The sequence below is a fragment of the Melanostigma gelatinosum genome (assembly GCF_949748355.1).
Source record: "Melanostigma gelatinosum genome assembly, chromosome: 6".
NCBI lineage: Eukaryota > Metazoa > Chordata > Actinopteri > Perciformes > Zoarcidae > Melanostigma > Melanostigma gelatinosum.
The window spans coordinates 12,367,416-12,384,635 of NC_136639.1; the positions used below are offsets into that span (position 1 = coordinate 12,367,416).

Here is a 17,220-nt window from a genome sequence, read left to right on the forward strand (position 1 = left end):
GTTTGTTCCTGTTTCCTTCCCAGTTATAATGTGCACATTGTTTCAATTATATGTCCAGTAACTTGTTGGTGAAGATGATCTATGAAACGTTTTGGTCTTTCAGATCAAATGACCCACTTTGACCAAATAAAACTAATATTATTTCATAAATATTATCAAGATCAGTGTAACAACAGAAAGGAAATAGCATTTTGCTGCCTTTGACAGATGAATCCTCATTCATCTGACAAATGTTATGATGTACTTATGTCCCATTAAAATCTTAAACTTTCTTTGGTTCGCTGGTAGATCTCAAGAAAATCAACAGAGCTGCCAAAACGGGCATCGCCCCCTTCTCTCTGCCGCTCCAAAAGCCATAACTGAAGTCAATAATAGTCCGTGGTTCCAAAGTTTTCCTTGGCAGAATAATCTCCAGCTCGTCTTGCTGCAAACTATAGAAACATATAATCAACTTCGGACATTTTACACTTCAAATAAAAGTGTATATTGCTATTTCTGTGCAGTTGGGTCCACAGTTTATTTTACTGTCAGTCATGAGCAGAGCCTTCGTTTGAACCATAGTACAGTAATGGCCGGGGACGATCAGGTGGTGATTGTCCAGGTTTAACAGGAAATCTCAAGTATGTGTCCAATAGCAACCCAAATGAAAGCAGTGCTATGAATGTAATCGTCTGTTTATCCTCCTTTACCTTCTTGGCTGCACCGAAGAAATTGGTTTCCAGATGAACACAGACAACAAGTTGATTAGGTATAACCAATCTGGGAGAAAACCAGAAAAAAAATAAAGAAAATAATCTGGGGAAGGGGCAGCAAAGCAGGAAATTATAGGAAAACAAGAGCTCCGCAGATCCCGGTTTCCTGTTTTGGGGGGAAGGCAGGAGTACGTTTGGGGCCAGTGTTACAGAGCCCCCATTGTGAGCAAGTGTGTTGAGGAGAAGGGAGGTGGGGTATGCGGGGCCATACACGGGGACGATTTTGCTCAGTACTGAAACCCCTAACCCACCTGCCCCTCCCTACAGGGGAAAGCTAGCTCGTAAAAAAAAGGAGAAAAAGGAAACTGTAAAAATAAACGAGCAAGGGCCTCTGCTAGACAAGCCAACCAGACAGGAAATGACACGCTGCACAAAAATGGTCTCCACTGACCTCTGTCAGGAACCAAGGTGCCAGTTACCCCCCCCCCCCACCCCCCCGCCCTTGCTTTTTTTCACAACAAACCTATAATCCATCTATCGACATATGTATCTCTTTCTGTCTTCAGGCAGTTGCTTATTTGCAACTAGATATGAATGTGATTTACGTTCATAAATTGGCACTGTAATGCAATTAAAAATTCCAGGAACAGGAAATTCTTGATTCCAGTCTGGCGATAATGAGTGGCCATTCCCTGGCTTCAATCATTTTCCCAGCTCCCTCCGGGTCCAGGGCCTGAACAATGTCAGTGGAGCACTCCAGTCCCTGTCGCTGTGCTCCTGATAATGGAGCACTCTACGTCTGGAGCGCTTTACAGACCATGTCTTCATTATTAGCCTCTCGCTGCCCGACAAGCACGTCGCTCCTCTCCAGCCTGCATGGGGCCCAGGTGCTCATCCCACATACCCACAGAGAAATTACTCTTCAGAGGACCAGTCCCATTGATCAGGAGGAGGGAATAGACATTCTTAATGGCAGCCGCATGCTTCTAGGCCCAGCGGCAGCAGACAATGGTCCCTTCTGGGCTGGGAGTGAGCTTGAGTCTGTCGCAAGTTCGCAACCCCATCACACAGGCCACATGTGGCGATGAGGATAAAGCACTGCACTCCCAAGTTTACAAAGCATAACTCAAAGACGAATAATGATGCGTCAACACGCATCAAGAAGCCTTTTTTAATGAAGTATGCTGCTACTGAAGATGATAAAAAAGTAACAGCTACAAGTTGCAACTTCTAACTTTTTCAACTTTGATATGTTCATCCTCTGCAAGCGTGAGGCTTTGAAGTATTTCTTGTCTCCGCTATCATCCTCTTGGTTGGTGACAGCTGTTGTCATCAGTGGCGAGGCCACTGAGCTGTGAAGTTGTTGTCAGGGAGGGCGCTGTCTACTCCAGGGGGCACACAGACAAGTCATCGCCTGAGTATGAGGCCTGCTCGAGCTGCTGTACTGTAGGTTTGAAATAAAGCTGGATACACATCTGAGAGTGTGGGCGAGTGGCGAGGGGCTGCAGCACAGATTTAGCCTGGATTATGGTGTAGGGCTCAGCGCTTGGCGAGTGCTTCAAGTCCTGTTGGCTGTGGTGAGCTCCTCCACATTCCCCAGCTTGGTGATAAGAGAGTGTATCAGAAGAAGTGGACTGCTGATACTCGTCAGGCCAAAGCACACACAGCACTGTGACCTATCAAGCCGGGTATAAAGGAGCAGACTGTCGAAAATAAAGGCGTTTGATGTGTGATAAAGTGTGTTTATTCATTGCTTGTTGATGGCTGGTTTTATCAAGCTGGGCAAAAGGTTTATCTTCAGAAAGCTTTACTCACTATCAGTTGCATGTGCCAATGTGTGGTTCTCATTGAAATAAAGTCTCTGCAGCTCATTTAGGACCATGCATGTATGCTTTAGCTTACCGTAAATGTCCAGGCAAAGAATGTAACCCAATGTGATGTCTCCTAAGAATAGCTGAACCAATGCTCCTGTGCATGCTTGTTTCTTCTGGTTAGATACACAACACATTACACTTATTTTTGCAGGCCATTTTGCATCAGAAAAATTACTGAAACAGTTACCATCAAACAGGTATGAGATAAAAAAAAATAACCAGTCTTGAGATCTGGTCCAGTATTGTTAAAATTGAAATGTACAATAGTGTTTAAAATGAAAACAATGCAGTAAGTTTCAGTATGAGGACAAACCTATTTGTTCACTGATCACAAAGGAAAAAGCACAATGACCAACTGCCCCTTTAGATAACATGATGCAGTTGGTCATAAAATAACTTATTTGAGAGTGGAATTAGCAGCGTTTGAGTACATGATATCACCAAAAGATAATATGACAAGAGAAATGTGCTTAGTTACAATAAGCACATTTTAGTATTTTTAGACATGAGGTTTGAAAGTGAGATTGTTATCTAGTAACCTAATCAGGATTTGGTGTTCATGCGTTCTTGCTTACTTGTAGGATTGTCTTAATCCCTTTACAGTATATACATGGAGGTCAGTGTTACACACCAAAAGCATGTGTGTGTGTGTGTGTATGAGTGTGAAAAGGACAGACAGGGAGGAAGAGACAGTCATCAGAGAGAGGAAATAGTGGGCAGTGCCTCGTCTTTCATCGCTGCACTAATGAGCCCCGGCTCATTAGTGCAGACTGGAACCTGCAGTATTATTCTCTGGTTAACAAATCCTATACAGCTACTGACATGCAGAAACTGTACATTCAGAGCGGGACGCATAGGCACACAAAGACTACCACATACATTGTGACAGGCCCACACACACACACACACACACACACACACACACACACACACACACACACACACACACACACACACACACACACACACACACACACACACACATTGGATAGTGTTATTGTTCTCTGTCAAACACACACATATTTGATTAGGGAAATAAAAATAGTTCCAAGCTGATTTGTTTCTCAGAATCATAGAGGTGGAAATGTCTCCACCTTTTTAAAAGCTGTGAATCAGTCCAGCACTCAAAGAGCTGGACTGAGCTGTCCAAGGCTCTCTGCTTTGAGACAAACACAACAGAACTCAGCCTTTTGGTCTGAGGCCAGATAGCTTTTGCTCCATCATTATAACCTGTCTCCCATCCATAATCCAGATGTGAGCGATGGCTCAGCCAGTGTGTGGACCAACAGCAAAACCCCTGATCTCTGACTCTCTCACAGCCATGCTGCACAGTATAATTATTTACTGGAAGCCATTTTCGAAAACAATTTTCTTGCCCTAGTTTGATCAAAATAGCTCATCTCATGGAAAGCGGACAAGACAATGGTTAAGAGATGCCTGAGGTTCTACTTGGTGTGAGGCAGCGTGGTCGAGAGCAGCAGTGACAGATCATTTTGGTGGGGAAAAGGACCAGAAAGTCCCCTGAGGTCTTGCCTACCAAAGTGGCTTCTTGGGTTAAAGTGAATTAGACAAAAATGCAGCTACGGCGTTTATTTTTTTTTGAGCTCCTGGAAGGAAATCCTCTTCTGTGACCGGTCCAATGGAAGCAGGCTTTTTCTATGCTGTAGGAACACGGATGGCATTCCAACCAACAGTGCCTATGTCCTGCCGATAACCATCTGTCTCCTGACCTGTTTTAACCTCGCTATTCCCTCCTGGCCAATAAAAGAAAACGTCTTGGATTCAAACTCGAATGCAGGTTTGCTGATGGCGATGGGCATCTGGCTGAATAGTTAAACACATGGGTGTGGGTGCTGAATGGGAAGAGGGTGGAGAAAAGTGCAGCAGATAGTATTAAATTCGATCTTCAAAGGCAGGTCAAGAAATGAATATTCATGGCTTCCAATGGCCAACGTTGCCACAAGAAGAGTCTTTCAAACAAGAAGAAATATGACTAGCAATTTTAGATCTGGATAATATCTTATTTTGTTGAGTACCTGCATGTGTTTCCAGTCTGCTCCCCTTAAACTTAGAGAAGCCTTGTCTTGAAGTCTCAGTGTTAACCTTTTGGTAAATACTGCAACTGAATTTGCCTTCTTGCCGAGAGTTAGATGAGAAGATCGATACTACAGCCTCGATCTCTCTCTCTCTCTCTATCTGTTAAGTTTGAAGCTATAGCCAGCAGGGGGTTAGCTTAGCTTAGCATTAAGACTGGAAACAAGGGGAAACTTCTAGCCTGGCCCAGTTCAAAGAAGGTAACAAAATGGCTAATTATATTGTTTTTACATTTAGTTTTTTGAACGGATTAAGCAAACAAAATATCATATGTTAATTAGTGAGCTAGGTGCTGGTAGGAAGAGGAAGCAAACGTGCTATCTCTCAAAATGTAAAACTGTTTATTTAGACATATCATCATTATCCTGAGATGCATTTGCTCATCAACCTAATATTTTCTCTCTCCTCAGAGACCTCAAGCACAACCTAATCAGCACCATCATGCCTGGAGCCTTCCAGGGTCTTTCTGAGCTTCGGAAACTGTAAGTAGACATTAACGTGATTCTGGTTCAGTGCAGCAACATGACACGAGCACCGTTTAACAGTAGTTGTTGAAAGAGACAGGCCCACATATCCCCTCACATCTTAAGCAGACACTGTTTTGGCAGCTCATGACAGATGTCATGTGTTATATTGAGCTCCTGGTGTTAGTGTGACAATAAGGGCCTCCTTCACTAAGTGTTTCTGCCGATCCTTGCGGGGCCCCTGCAATGTCGTCTCTAGTGTGTCGCGTCCGCCACGGTGGAAACGTCAGGGCCACGCCGTTTCTCCTCACACGTTGGAACACACATTGGAAGTGACAGGACGGCTGCTCGCTCACTGCGTCTTTGGACACAGAGGCCTGGTTGTGGCGTGGGTCGGAGCTGGTCGTCTGGGCTGCACCGCGTGACTCCCCTTCCCTCCTCCCCCTACTTGTGTTTTCCCTGCAAGGTCTGGAGCTTTTCAAAACAAACAGGGGGAGATAAACACATGCTCTGGACAGCTCTCTACTGGGTAGTGTCAGAGGTGCAGCAGAGCAGATCCCTCTCTGGCTGTGGCTATACATCACACTCAGAGGTGGATGGCAGGACAGGGGCCCTGCTTTTACCCCATCAGTGATGCACCTTTACTGGGTCCCATGGAGTAGAGATAAGAGAGCGTGTGCATGCTCATGTTTAACTTTCTAAGCTTTCTAACTGTGGAAAATCACTATTTATTTTATTATAAACAAGACCAGGAAAGAGGTCCTGCGCGGTCTTACCTTCTATGTCGGATATGTAGCGTTTGATCTGATATCACAAAAACAACATGGGCATTGAAGGAGTCTAGATATCACAATCTGTGCCTGTGACGAGTCCTCCTGATTGAAAAATAACCAGCACATTCTTTTGTCTTTTCTCACTTTTAGCGACCTATCCAACAACCGCATTGGCTGCCTGGCTGCAGACATGTTCCAGGGGTTAACCAATCTCACTAAACTGTAAGAGACAGATCCGATGAAAATATTTTTACTTGTGTGGAAGCTATGGAGTTCATGTCCAGTTTTGTGTACTGCTAGGAACCTCTCTGGCAACATCGTATCGACCATGGACCCGGGTGTGTTTCAGGAGCTGCCGTCCCTCAAGCTTGTGTGAGTATGAGACAATGTCGGCATTAAAACCACAACAAATTCACTCTCACAGCATTCCATATATGACCAAAACAATAAATATTCTTGACAAAAATAAAGTTTATTTAAACGTAATTTTTATTTTGCCTTGGGTTTGTTTTCACTACGGCTTCAAATGTGAAGAAAAACTAAAGATTTATAAATGATGATTTATTATTTTATGTATTAATTGTAGATGAAATACACATATTTCCTAGACAACCATAGAGTAGCTTGATTTGAATGTATGTTACTGCCAGTTATTGCATAAAACAGTCAATTAATTTGAGAGCAAAAAAACCAACAAATCTGTGATATGTAACAGAAGTAGTGCTGGGGTGGCTCTAATTCAACATTTGCTGTCACTTGACAAATATGCATCAAGCCTTTCAGTATTTGTTTTGTCAAGCACAGGTATTATATGTTGATCCTATAATGAAGAGGTAACAATGCATCTGAGCCAGGTAGAGTGACAATAATGACAAATGACCATCACTTCTCTCTCCAGGAACTTCAACTCAGACTACCTGTCATGTGACTGCGGGTTGCGTTGGGTCCCAGGATACTTTCGCAGCAGTTCAGCCCGGCTGGGGGACGAGACCCTGTGTGCCTATCCCAGGAGCCTGAGGGGAATGCCCCTGCGTGGACTCAGGGAAAGTCAGCTGAGCTGTGGTGAGAGCCTGGCTAGAACGAGGCATTACAATGAGGCGGTTCACCGCTTTGTTTCAGAGAACATTGGCTTGTGAATAACAATGCCAGTAGACTCGTATCAGCGCAAAATATCATCTCTGTATTTTTAAGGATCACTCCACCAAATTGGATTGAAACAAATGAATCCCAGCAGCTCAGCAGGGACACATTACTAAAGGTATCAGTGTGCCGTGTTGACAACTAATCCTGAGGGTTGCATTTCGGAATTGGTGCTGTCTGCATCAAATCTGCTCTAGAACAGCAGACTTGTAATGGCTTCTGTTGAAACATTTAGCTGAGATTGAGTAATGAGAGAGCAGCAGAAATAATTCAGTGGGATGATGTGTAACGGTCGTATCTCCGTCTTTTCCCACTATGTTGCTCAGACGGTCCTCTGGAGCTGCACACCCTGTCGCTGCTGCCGTCCCAGCGTCAGGTGGTCTTCAAAGGCGATCGGCTGCCCTTCCATTGCACCGCCGCCTTGGTGGACAAGATCACCACCTTACATTGGCGTCACAATGGTCAGCTGGTGACCTCTGACCCAGAGATGGGTGTCCAGCTGGAGAACAGTGTGCTGCATGACTGCACCTTCATCACCAGGTACAGGAACTTGAGTTACCCAAGCAATCAGACTGCTCTCTTTCGTCCTCTATGCTAATTTGAATGATCTTTTGAACTTAAACTGATGAATGTTTAACAAGTTCAGGCACACAATGGAGCATATGGCGATCGTGTGTTATAATGAGCTGTCTCTATCCTCTTTATCCAGTGAGCTTATTCTATTCAACGTGCATGTGGAGGCCAAGGGAGAGTGGGAGTGTGTGGTTTCTACTGGGCGGGGAAATGCGTCTCGCAGTGTTGAAATATTGGTGCTGGAGAACAGTGCCTCCTTCTGTCCAGAGGATAAAGTTGTCAACAACCGTGGGGAGTTCAGGTTAGTTACACTTACAGTAATTATTAGTACACGTGTAAAGATCCAATGGTCTTACTCTTCTATGGTTTTAATCCCCAGGTGGCCCAGAACTCTGGCAGGCATCACCTCACATCAGTACTGCCTGCAGCTGCGTTACCCCTCCCTGTCTATGGAGGGAGGTATTGAACAGAAAAAAGCCTCCAGACATTGTGACCGCTCTGGAAACTGGCAGGAGGCTGACTATTCAGACTGTCACTACACTAATGGCATCACCCGTGTCCTCCATACATTCATCCTGGTCAGTAGCTCTTAGGTTTACTACATTACATGCTTCCTGTTCAGTAAACACTATGTATTTAACCTTGCCCCTGTTTTTGCTCTTTCTTCACAGAGACCCATCAATGCATCCAATGCTGTCACTTTGGCTCATCAGGTGCGCACGTACACCCTGGAGGCTGCAGGCTTCACTGACTCTGTGGATGTGTTGTATGTGGCGCAAATGATGGAGAAGTTTATGGATTATGTCAAACAGCTGCGAGAGGTGAGGAAGATTGCATTCCATATTTTAAATGGCTATATACAAGTATGTGTATATTACATTACTATCCTTTTATCGTAACATTTCTGTGTGTGTGTGTGTGTGTGTTCCAGTTGTCAGAGGTGTTGGTCGAGATGGGTAGCAACGTGATGCAGGTGGATGACCAGATCCTCGCTCTTTCCCAGAGAGAGAAGAGAGCCTGCAGCTCCATAGTCTACTCTCTAGAGACATTGGCCTGGCCTCAGCTACACAGTCATGCTCAGGACTTCTCCATGGTAGGGACGATCATCCCACATTTTGAAACGTTTTTTAAAATCTCTTCACAAACTTCTCCTTTTTTTAACAGAGCAAGTAGCGCTTCTAGAGAACCTTACTGAATATGTTTATAGTTCATTGTAACAACAGGAAATACATGTATGTTGCCATGTAATTCAGCAAAACAATGGAATGTCCAGAAATGATATAAGCGAAATGTAAGCCGTATTCTATCGTCTGGATGACTGAAGAGGACATGACAAGATATGGAAAAAATCTTTTCCATTTATATTTGATTTTGATACGTGCAGGTGTCTAGAAACATTGTGATGGAGGCCCACTTCATTCGAACAGCCTACTTCACTGGCATGACCTGCACTGCTTATCAGCGTCGCGAGGACTTCACTGGCAGCCTGGGAATGGACACGTCAGAGTCCGCTCATGAGCAGCCGCTTCGTTTTCGCTGCAGCACCGGCTCCCATAACACCTCCCTCAACAATTTTCCCCTAAAGGTAAGGTGTGAACACCCGTTCTTGTGTCCACTCGTTGCTACTGTTACTGCATACTGTGCCATCATTAACCTATCGTATCTGCATTCACAGTCATCAAGGTGTACTGGTGGATTTCAGCATGAAAATTGTGTTTTGTTTCTTCAGAATTCAGTAGCCCTGGCCTCTGTGACTCTCCCAGCTACTCTGTTTCCTCCTGATGCTCCTGCGGACTGTAAGCTGCAGTTTGTAGCCTTCAGAACCGGCAGCTTTTTCCCTCTCTCCGGGAACTCAAGCAACACTGGGGAACACTCTCGCCGACGTAGCATCAACACTCCTGTCATATTTGTTGGCCTAGGTGAGAATACAGATTAAAAGACGCTTAGCATTTTTTGCGCCTTTTTTATTCTTGTTGTAGATGGCCGTGTAAGATATGACATCATGTCAGAATATTTTAAGTGCCACGACGATGTAGCGTACTTCTTGAACAGAATGGCAACTATCTATAACATCAACAATAACGTCTCGGGGTCAAACAAATGTTTTGTATTTTTAACTATTTGAATTTAGAGAAACATCTATTGAAGAAGAAGCAGGAAGCCACTTTCTCTACCAACAGCAGCGCTAGTTTTGTAGATGAAGGAATTTACTTAATTTGATTTGATTTTAGCTCTTTCCACCTACTAATGAAAAGCACAGTTCATCACAGTCTCTGAGGGATGTTGAGAGTAGAAACTCATGAAGCAATATAAAAGTAAATGAGACAAACTGAGGAAACATAGAATGGACATCTCAGATCGACTAATATCTAAAAGTATGAAAGTATCTGTGACTGATATCTCAGTTCAATTCCCCCCCTTTCTCTGACAGACGGCTGCAGCAGGTGGAACCAATCAGAGCCCATCTGGGTGTCGCTGCGCCACTTGTCTCCTGGTACTGATGCTGTGGCAGCCCAGTGGAGCCTGAGTGCTCTGGAGAAACAAGGAAGCTGGAGCCAGGAGGGCTGTCAGCTGGTCCACAGTGACAGCAGCACCTCCACGATGCGCTGCTCTCTGCTTAGCAACTATGCTGTGCTGCAGGTATGGTAGCCATGAGTATGTACTTTATCATTCATCCAGGATCAACAGGGCTGAATCTGACTTTCATTGGACTTGCTTGTGATTTGTTTCTAGGAGGTGCCTGACTTCCCCAACTCCACACCCATCTCTGTAAGGGTGCTCCACCCTGTGGTCTATGCCTGCACTGCAGTGCTGCTCCTCTGCCTCTTCACCATCATCATCACACACATACTACACCACAGGTACTGCAGTTTACGCTGAAAATGACTTTATGCCGCTCTTTGCTATTTGCTTCCTTTCCTGATTGTTTAGCTCTGTGTCCCTGCAGTTCTATTCACATATCAAGAAAAAGCTGGCACACGTTACTGAATACCTGCTTTCACATCGCCATGACAACAGCCATTTACGCAGGAGGCATAAGCCTGACCAGCTACCCAGTGGTTTGTCAAGCAGTAAGTAATGCCTTTATACAGTCCCCTCATTTCTACTGGTGGCGTGTTTAAGCTTGATGTCTTACCTGACTGTGAAATGTGACAGGTGGGCATCGCCCTGCACTACTCCTCCCTGTCGACCCTGCTGTGGATTGGAGTCAGTGCCAGGGTCATTTACAAAGAGGCTCTGTGGAGAATACCACGGGAGCCGGAGGGAGAGTCTCCTGCTCCACCTACTCAGCGACCTATGCTCAGGTCAGTGAGCAAGCCACAACTCACCTTCACCCACTTCCTGCACTGTCAGATTGTTCTTTGCTGTCAATATGGTTTATGTTTCAGACAGATGCGGTAGGGCTTTTGCACGGCCACCCAAACTGTGCACCATCAAAGTGGGTCATTGTGCCCAACAACTAAAGTCCCTCTGTTTTTGAGAAAACCTTGGAGTGACATAACAGCGTATTGCTGTCAGGCAAAAAAAAGCTATAAACCAGTATGAACTCGGAGTGGGGGAGGAATGTATGAAACCAACATAACAGAAGCAGAGGGGTCGTCATCAATCTAAGCAGGATGATTCAGGGGGTGCACTGTCTTTTCAAATATTCCCTTCTATTTCTCCTCCCCCTGTGATCCTGAAGCTGCGATCATACACTGACCTCGCTGACCCTCCCGCTACCCCTTTGTTGCCCACTCAGTCACACGGCATCAGGCTGCAATAAATCCCAGGCTTCTGGAGCCTCTACTGACCCTTGTAACACTCTGCCCACTATGAGAGTGAAGGATCACACAGCTCTGTTCAGATTATAGACAGCCAGAGAGACATAAAAACAGAAAAAGGAAAATGACACGGACACGCACAATTTAAAAACATTGTAACAGCCAAAGGTCACATAGCATCCTGTGGCACAAACAAGAACTGCTCTTATTTCTCAAACTGCCGCTGGGAACTTGTGTTTGATATATGTTTCTCTATTATTCAAGGTTCTATTTGATAGCTGGTGGAGTTCCCCTTATCATTTGTGGAATCACTGCAGCTGTCAATGTCAACAACTACGGTGACAACAGCCTGTAGTAAGTGCTTCTCTTTTTTTTTTCCTTGAACCATTTGGGCCTTTACTTTGTGTTGTTTGGTGCTAAAGTGAATAATTCCGTGTACCATGTTGAACACACAGACGTGTCCTTGTTTTGCATTGACCCTCCTGACTCTTTTTCTGCCTCTTGCAGCTGCTGGCTGGTGTGGCGCCCCAGTCTGGGGTCTTTCTTTGTCCCTGCTGGCCTAGTGGTGTTGGTGACCTGGATCTATTTCCTGTGCATTGTGTTTCGCCTGAGGCACCGTGTGGCCAAAGAATGCACAGGAACCACCCTGTCCACTCCTGTGACCGAAAGCCAGCCTGCACTGGCAGGAAGCACTAGCCTCCTCTCCACAGACTCAGCGGTGGGACCTATGAACCCTGTTGTCGTGCCAGAGGACCAGTACTCGCTGAAGACGCAGTTCTTGGTGCTGGTGTCAACCCACTTCCTGTTTGTGGTTCTGTGGTGTTGTGGAGCAATGGCAATGTGGCTAACAGGGCACACTAGCTTGTTGTTTAGCTGTCTCTATGGGATGGCTGCCACAGCTCTGGGGGTGTTTCTGGTGGTGCACCACTGCTTTCGACGTCTGGATGTGCAGGCCTCATGGATGGCGTGTTGCCCAGGCTACCGCCGCTCCCATCCTATGTCTACTTACACGCACACCTGCACGACCGGGAGTGGAGTGCAGACCTCTGAGCAGGGATCGCAACTTTTCATCAACTGCCATCCACCAGTTGACTCTCATAACTCCTCATCAGCGCGGTCATCATCCACGCCAAGTGGAATCAGCAGTGTGGGCCCCGGGCCCTCCAAGCTCACCAACCTGTTGCAGGTGGCACAAGACAGTCCAAACAACACTTCACGTGCCCCTGTGGGCAACAACACCAGCACCAGTGCTGACAACACCACCAAGCCAACAAACAATGTTCTGCCCATTATTAACTCTGCAGCCCCAGTGCATCCCCAGAGAAGAAAAGTGATTAGCAGAACTAAACAAGGAAGCAGCCAGTATCACCATCGGAGTGAGGGCAGAGGTCACTATCGTCTCAAAGCTCTAAGGACTGCTGGTGGTGGGGGCAGCCTGGGAGCATTAGGACCCAATGGTTTAGAGCACCTCAGTTCTTCACATGTTGCTCACAAACAGGCCACGAGTGAGAATGGCAGCATCCACCATAGCCTTTCGGAGAACCAGGCCAGCCCGCTTACCAACGGGAAACGCCCTGGACAGTCGGTGCCGACCAGCCCCTCAGAGGGAAGTGATGGAGGCAGCAGCGGGAGTCGCAAACCCTTCCCCCTGCTGCCTTCTATGGCCAGCAGAGCAGCCATGCACGGCGCTCAGAGACGATGCGCCAGCAGAGACAATTTGAAGCTGGAGCGAGACACTAAGCGCTGCTCCTACCCTTTGAACAGTGTCACCACCACTGTGCCTGGGGCCGCTGCCCCGAATGGCACCCTCAAAAAGACAGTGGTCGAGCTGGAACAGGACATGAGTGGCACAGACCAATCCCAGAGCTCCGTTGGAATGAAGAGTGGTTTGTGGAAAAGTGAAACCACAGTGTAACCTAGACTTATATGTGAACTTCTATGCATGGCCTTAATGGACTAAAATGATTGGGTTATGTTTTTAACGGTCTCTTGATTATAATAATTATATAATTTAAGATATAAAATCATTAAGGCATCCAGGACGCTAAACTGTTACTTTTTGCCTCTGTAGCATTGAAAGAGTTTGCTGTGAAATGGTAAAAAAAAAAAATGAGGCAGGTTTTTCACTGTCATTCTCAAAGATAAGATACTCATTTATTTTGAATCATTTCACAAATTACAAGATATCTCTGGAATTGGCATATGATGTTGATTTTGGATGTCTAATGAAAGCTTTACTGTTGTAGTTGTGATTTTTCTATGCATATCAACTATAGTATGAAATGGAGTGCAAGATGATCCAGTTCCAAAGTACAGCTATATGCATTTAATCTGTGGACAACCTGTCACCCTTTTGTTTGCTTCAAGTGATTGTTTGTGTGGGTTACATGCTTTTATATGTTGTGTGTGTGCGTGTGTGTGTGTGTGTGTGTGTGTGTGTGTGTGTGTGTGTATGCATAGACAATAGGAGGGCAATTGCATGACTGTGGCTGTACAGAATTTGTGAGTGAATTAAAAAAGATATCGAGACTTTTGAATATATGCTAAAAGTGTTTCTTTTATTGTTGGAATGCTGTTAAGCATTCCAAGTCATTCAGGTCTTAGGGATCTTCAGAGGTCTTTCCACCCTCCTCCACCCCCCCACTTACACACACACACACACACATACACACACACACGCCATTTTTAAATAAAAGCCCCACAGAATGAATCCTAACTGAAATGCTTGTGATGAGCCTGTCATTTAATAACCGGTTTGTGTTTATCTAACATTATGATTCTGTCTCCTCTCCCCTTCTCCCCCACACCCGACACCCCATTTCAAAATAAAAGCCCCAGAGAGTGAATTCTAACAAAATTATCATTTAATAACCTCTGTTTATGTGTCAAACATTATGATTATGTCTCCTCTCCCCCTCCCTCCCCCACCCAGTCCCACCCTTTCAAAATAAAAGCCTCATGGATTAACTGTATTTAAACGTTTAGCTCAAAATTAGGCTTTTTTGTTGAAATAATGAATGCTCTTACTAATACTGCGATAACTACCACTGCTGCTAATATTTCTTGTATTACTACTACTACTGCTGCTACTACTTCTACTACAACTTTTACTGTTGCTACTATTACGAGTGCTATTACTGCTACAATCAATATTATTACCACCACTACTGCTATTACTACCACTACGACTATTACTTATACTACAACTGCTATTCATGCTACTACCAGTACTCATACTACTACAGCTATTACTACTACTACTGATACGCGGCTACTACTTCTTCTAAATACCAATACTTCTTCTAAATACCAATACTTCTTCTAAATACTAATACTTCCACTACTAATGATACTTCTACTACAACTACGACTTCTACTGCTACTATTACAAATATCACTACTGCTACTACTACTACTTATTCTAATGCTACTAATACTTCTACTACGAATAATACTTCTACTTCAACTTCTACTACTATTACTACAAATATCACTACTTCTGAAATTTGTTTAAGCTACAGAAATTGTTCAAATTTCAAAATGTTCAGCTCTTTCAGGAGAGGGGTGCTTTGACTTTTCATATTTGTAATCTTTAAACTTTTTGAATTAAGCTTTTTGCAATTTTCTTTTGAATGGGATCTCTATGGAGAACATCTTCAAATCCTGTTAAACTTCTTCAACTTTCAAAGCCTTCTTCTTCATCATACTTTCAGCTACAGACACCATAGTTAGACATTTCAACTAGAAGGTTTTTCAGCAGTGCAGTTTAAATGCTTTCGGGCTTCAACATTTTTCAGACAGATAGTCTCCCATTTCTTAATTTTCAGCAATTTTTTCACAATTACGGTAATTTCAGCTTTCAGCATTCCAACGCATTTTCAGCAGGAAATGCATTTTCTAGTTTTTTTTTGCTAAGCTCCCATCAGCACTGACACAGCTCCCCTTATCTAATGCATTCAGAAGGAATAAAAACCAGAGGGGAAAAATGATTGGCTTTTTTCTACCCAGTCACTTGATTCAATTTTCACTTCCAGCAGAAGTCCATTTTCTGGTCTAATGGAGGAATGACTGCCCCCTCCTGGGTGGCAGAGACACTTTTCAGTTATTGTCAGGGATCTGAGATGTGTCAGCCTTGCAAGTCTGACACATCTCGCAGGTTTTTCAATGACAAATGCGTCCAACCAATAATGACATAAGAGTAATCCGTCACACTATTATTTATTCAGAGGTGTTGTTGGTATTAAAAATGTCTCAATGAGTATCCACAGAATACTTTTCACGCATCAGAGGCCTGACCAAAAAAACATCACAGCATGCAGATCATAAGCTTTTTGAATAAAGTAAATCAGAATGTTGCCGTCACATTTGAGTAGACTTACAAATGCCCCTTGGCCATACTTCTGCTTATTAGTCAATTTTATACACTTGCAATTCAGGAAATTACATGAACAGGAAATAGTGTTTCTAAATGCAGCTCATTGTCACTGTTTTTTCCCTTTGTTCTTCGTGAGGAAGTCGTCATGAAATCCATAGATTTAATAGTTTGTTGTTACTGTCGGGTGTTAGTATGGTCAGTCTGTTGAGCATATATTCTGTGTGAGGTGTGCGCTTTTTGATCAGCGCCGCTCAGGATGTATTCAGGATGTACACATGAAAATGATAATCTATTCCACCTGACAGTGACTTGTACTGAGCCTCTCGTTGACAAATATAAACATTGAGATAGATTTGTCTTGTTCATGATTCAGTATATTTTGATGTCATTGTGTTCAGGTACTTCATGCATCTGGTGTTATTACTCTCATCTCTGTGAACATCTGCTTTTAGTATATTCTGTAACTGAATGTTATTCTACTAAAACATTGAGTCTGTGGAGGGTAAGCTACTTTTTTCATATTGCACAGGCCTACAATAAACAACAATGCAAATGTTCAATATTTTTGCCTTAACTTCACCCCAGTAATGATGAACTACTAAAGGAATATTCCTCTTAATCAATTTGCTGGTTACCATCTTGATGAAAGCCTGGTGGACACATCAAGATGTGAATACTAAGATGTCGGTGAGAGACAAAAGATTAAGTGATTTCATCCTGATTCGTTATGGATGACTGGATGCATTCATGGGTTCACATTTAAGTCATCTGACATAATTGTATCAGTCATAACCTGAACATAATGTTCCTGCAGCTTCTGCAAACAACATATCCTCTTACCAATTCTGGTGAACCAAAACAATCCTCATGAAATAAAAAAAATGGAGATTTGTATACTTGCATATCCATATGCCTGCTTTTTTATTTTCTATTGTTATTTAATTTCCTACACAGGATATCGTTTTTAAATCTGGCTTTACTGCAGTAATATTTTTCAAAAAGCCCCATACATTTGTCTGACCATTTGGGCGATCCTCCATCCTGTAAGTGCTGAATTAGTATCACTGAACTCAGTACAGTGTAATTTGTTGTCCTGTTAATTAAAGTATTCTATTAATTTTTGCCAGAATAAACTGATCAGTGGTTTATTTATGGGTCAGCGACGTCTCAGCGACCTCCTCCGCATCTGTCCAATCACTGACGGAGTTAAAAAACGGACTGAAATATTAGCCAATCAGACGGCGCAATGAAGAGTATGGGCGGGAACTCTTAACATCAGGGAAGTGAAGTGTTTTACACTGCGGAGGCAAAACAACGAAACTGTTTTTATGAAAAGCTTCGTAAAGAAATTAGTCGCACCGCAGTAATTTCCCTGGTTGGTCGGTGCTAACGTTAAGTTGGTTAACTTAGTGTTAACTCAACTCAAGTGTTATTAGAGTCTTAGATATAGCGTTACGAAGAGGCAACATTA

At 43.8% G+C, this 17,220-nt stretch overlaps 1 protein-coding gene across 1 annotated transcript in view; it reads left to right on the plus strand.

The window, feature by feature from the left end:
* Positions 1-13,905, plus strand: part of adgra2 (adhesion G protein-coupled receptor A2) — a 35,286-nt gene extending 21,381 nt beyond the window's left edge. Inside the window, exons 3-19 of the mRNA XM_079271114.1 lie at positions 5,071-5,142; positions 6,048-6,119; positions 6,198-6,269; positions 6,796-6,959; positions 7,364-7,577; positions 7,747-7,911; positions 7,990-8,188; positions 8,282-8,431; positions 8,542-8,703; positions 8,995-9,195; positions 9,340-9,529; positions 10,042-10,250; positions 10,344-10,471; positions 10,558-10,681; positions 10,767-10,915; positions 11,639-11,728; positions 11,882-13,905. Coding sequence (XP_079127240.1) covers positions 5,071-5,142; positions 6,048-6,119; positions 6,198-6,269; positions 6,796-6,959; positions 7,364-7,577; positions 7,747-7,911; positions 7,990-8,188; positions 8,282-8,431; positions 8,542-8,703; positions 8,995-9,195; positions 9,340-9,529; positions 10,042-10,250; positions 10,344-10,471; positions 10,558-10,681; positions 10,767-10,915; positions 11,639-11,728; positions 11,882-13,289 — 3,769 coding nt within the window. The 3' untranslated portion in view covers positions 13,290-13,905. The remainder of the gene's footprint in view (positions 1-5,070; positions 5,143-6,047; positions 6,120-6,197; positions 6,270-6,795; positions 6,960-7,363; positions 7,578-7,746; positions 7,912-7,989; positions 8,189-8,281; positions 8,432-8,541; positions 8,704-8,994; positions 9,196-9,339; positions 9,530-10,041; positions 10,251-10,343; positions 10,472-10,557; positions 10,682-10,766; positions 10,916-11,638; positions 11,729-11,881) is intronic.
* Positions 13,906-17,220: the final 3,315 nt, after the last annotated feature.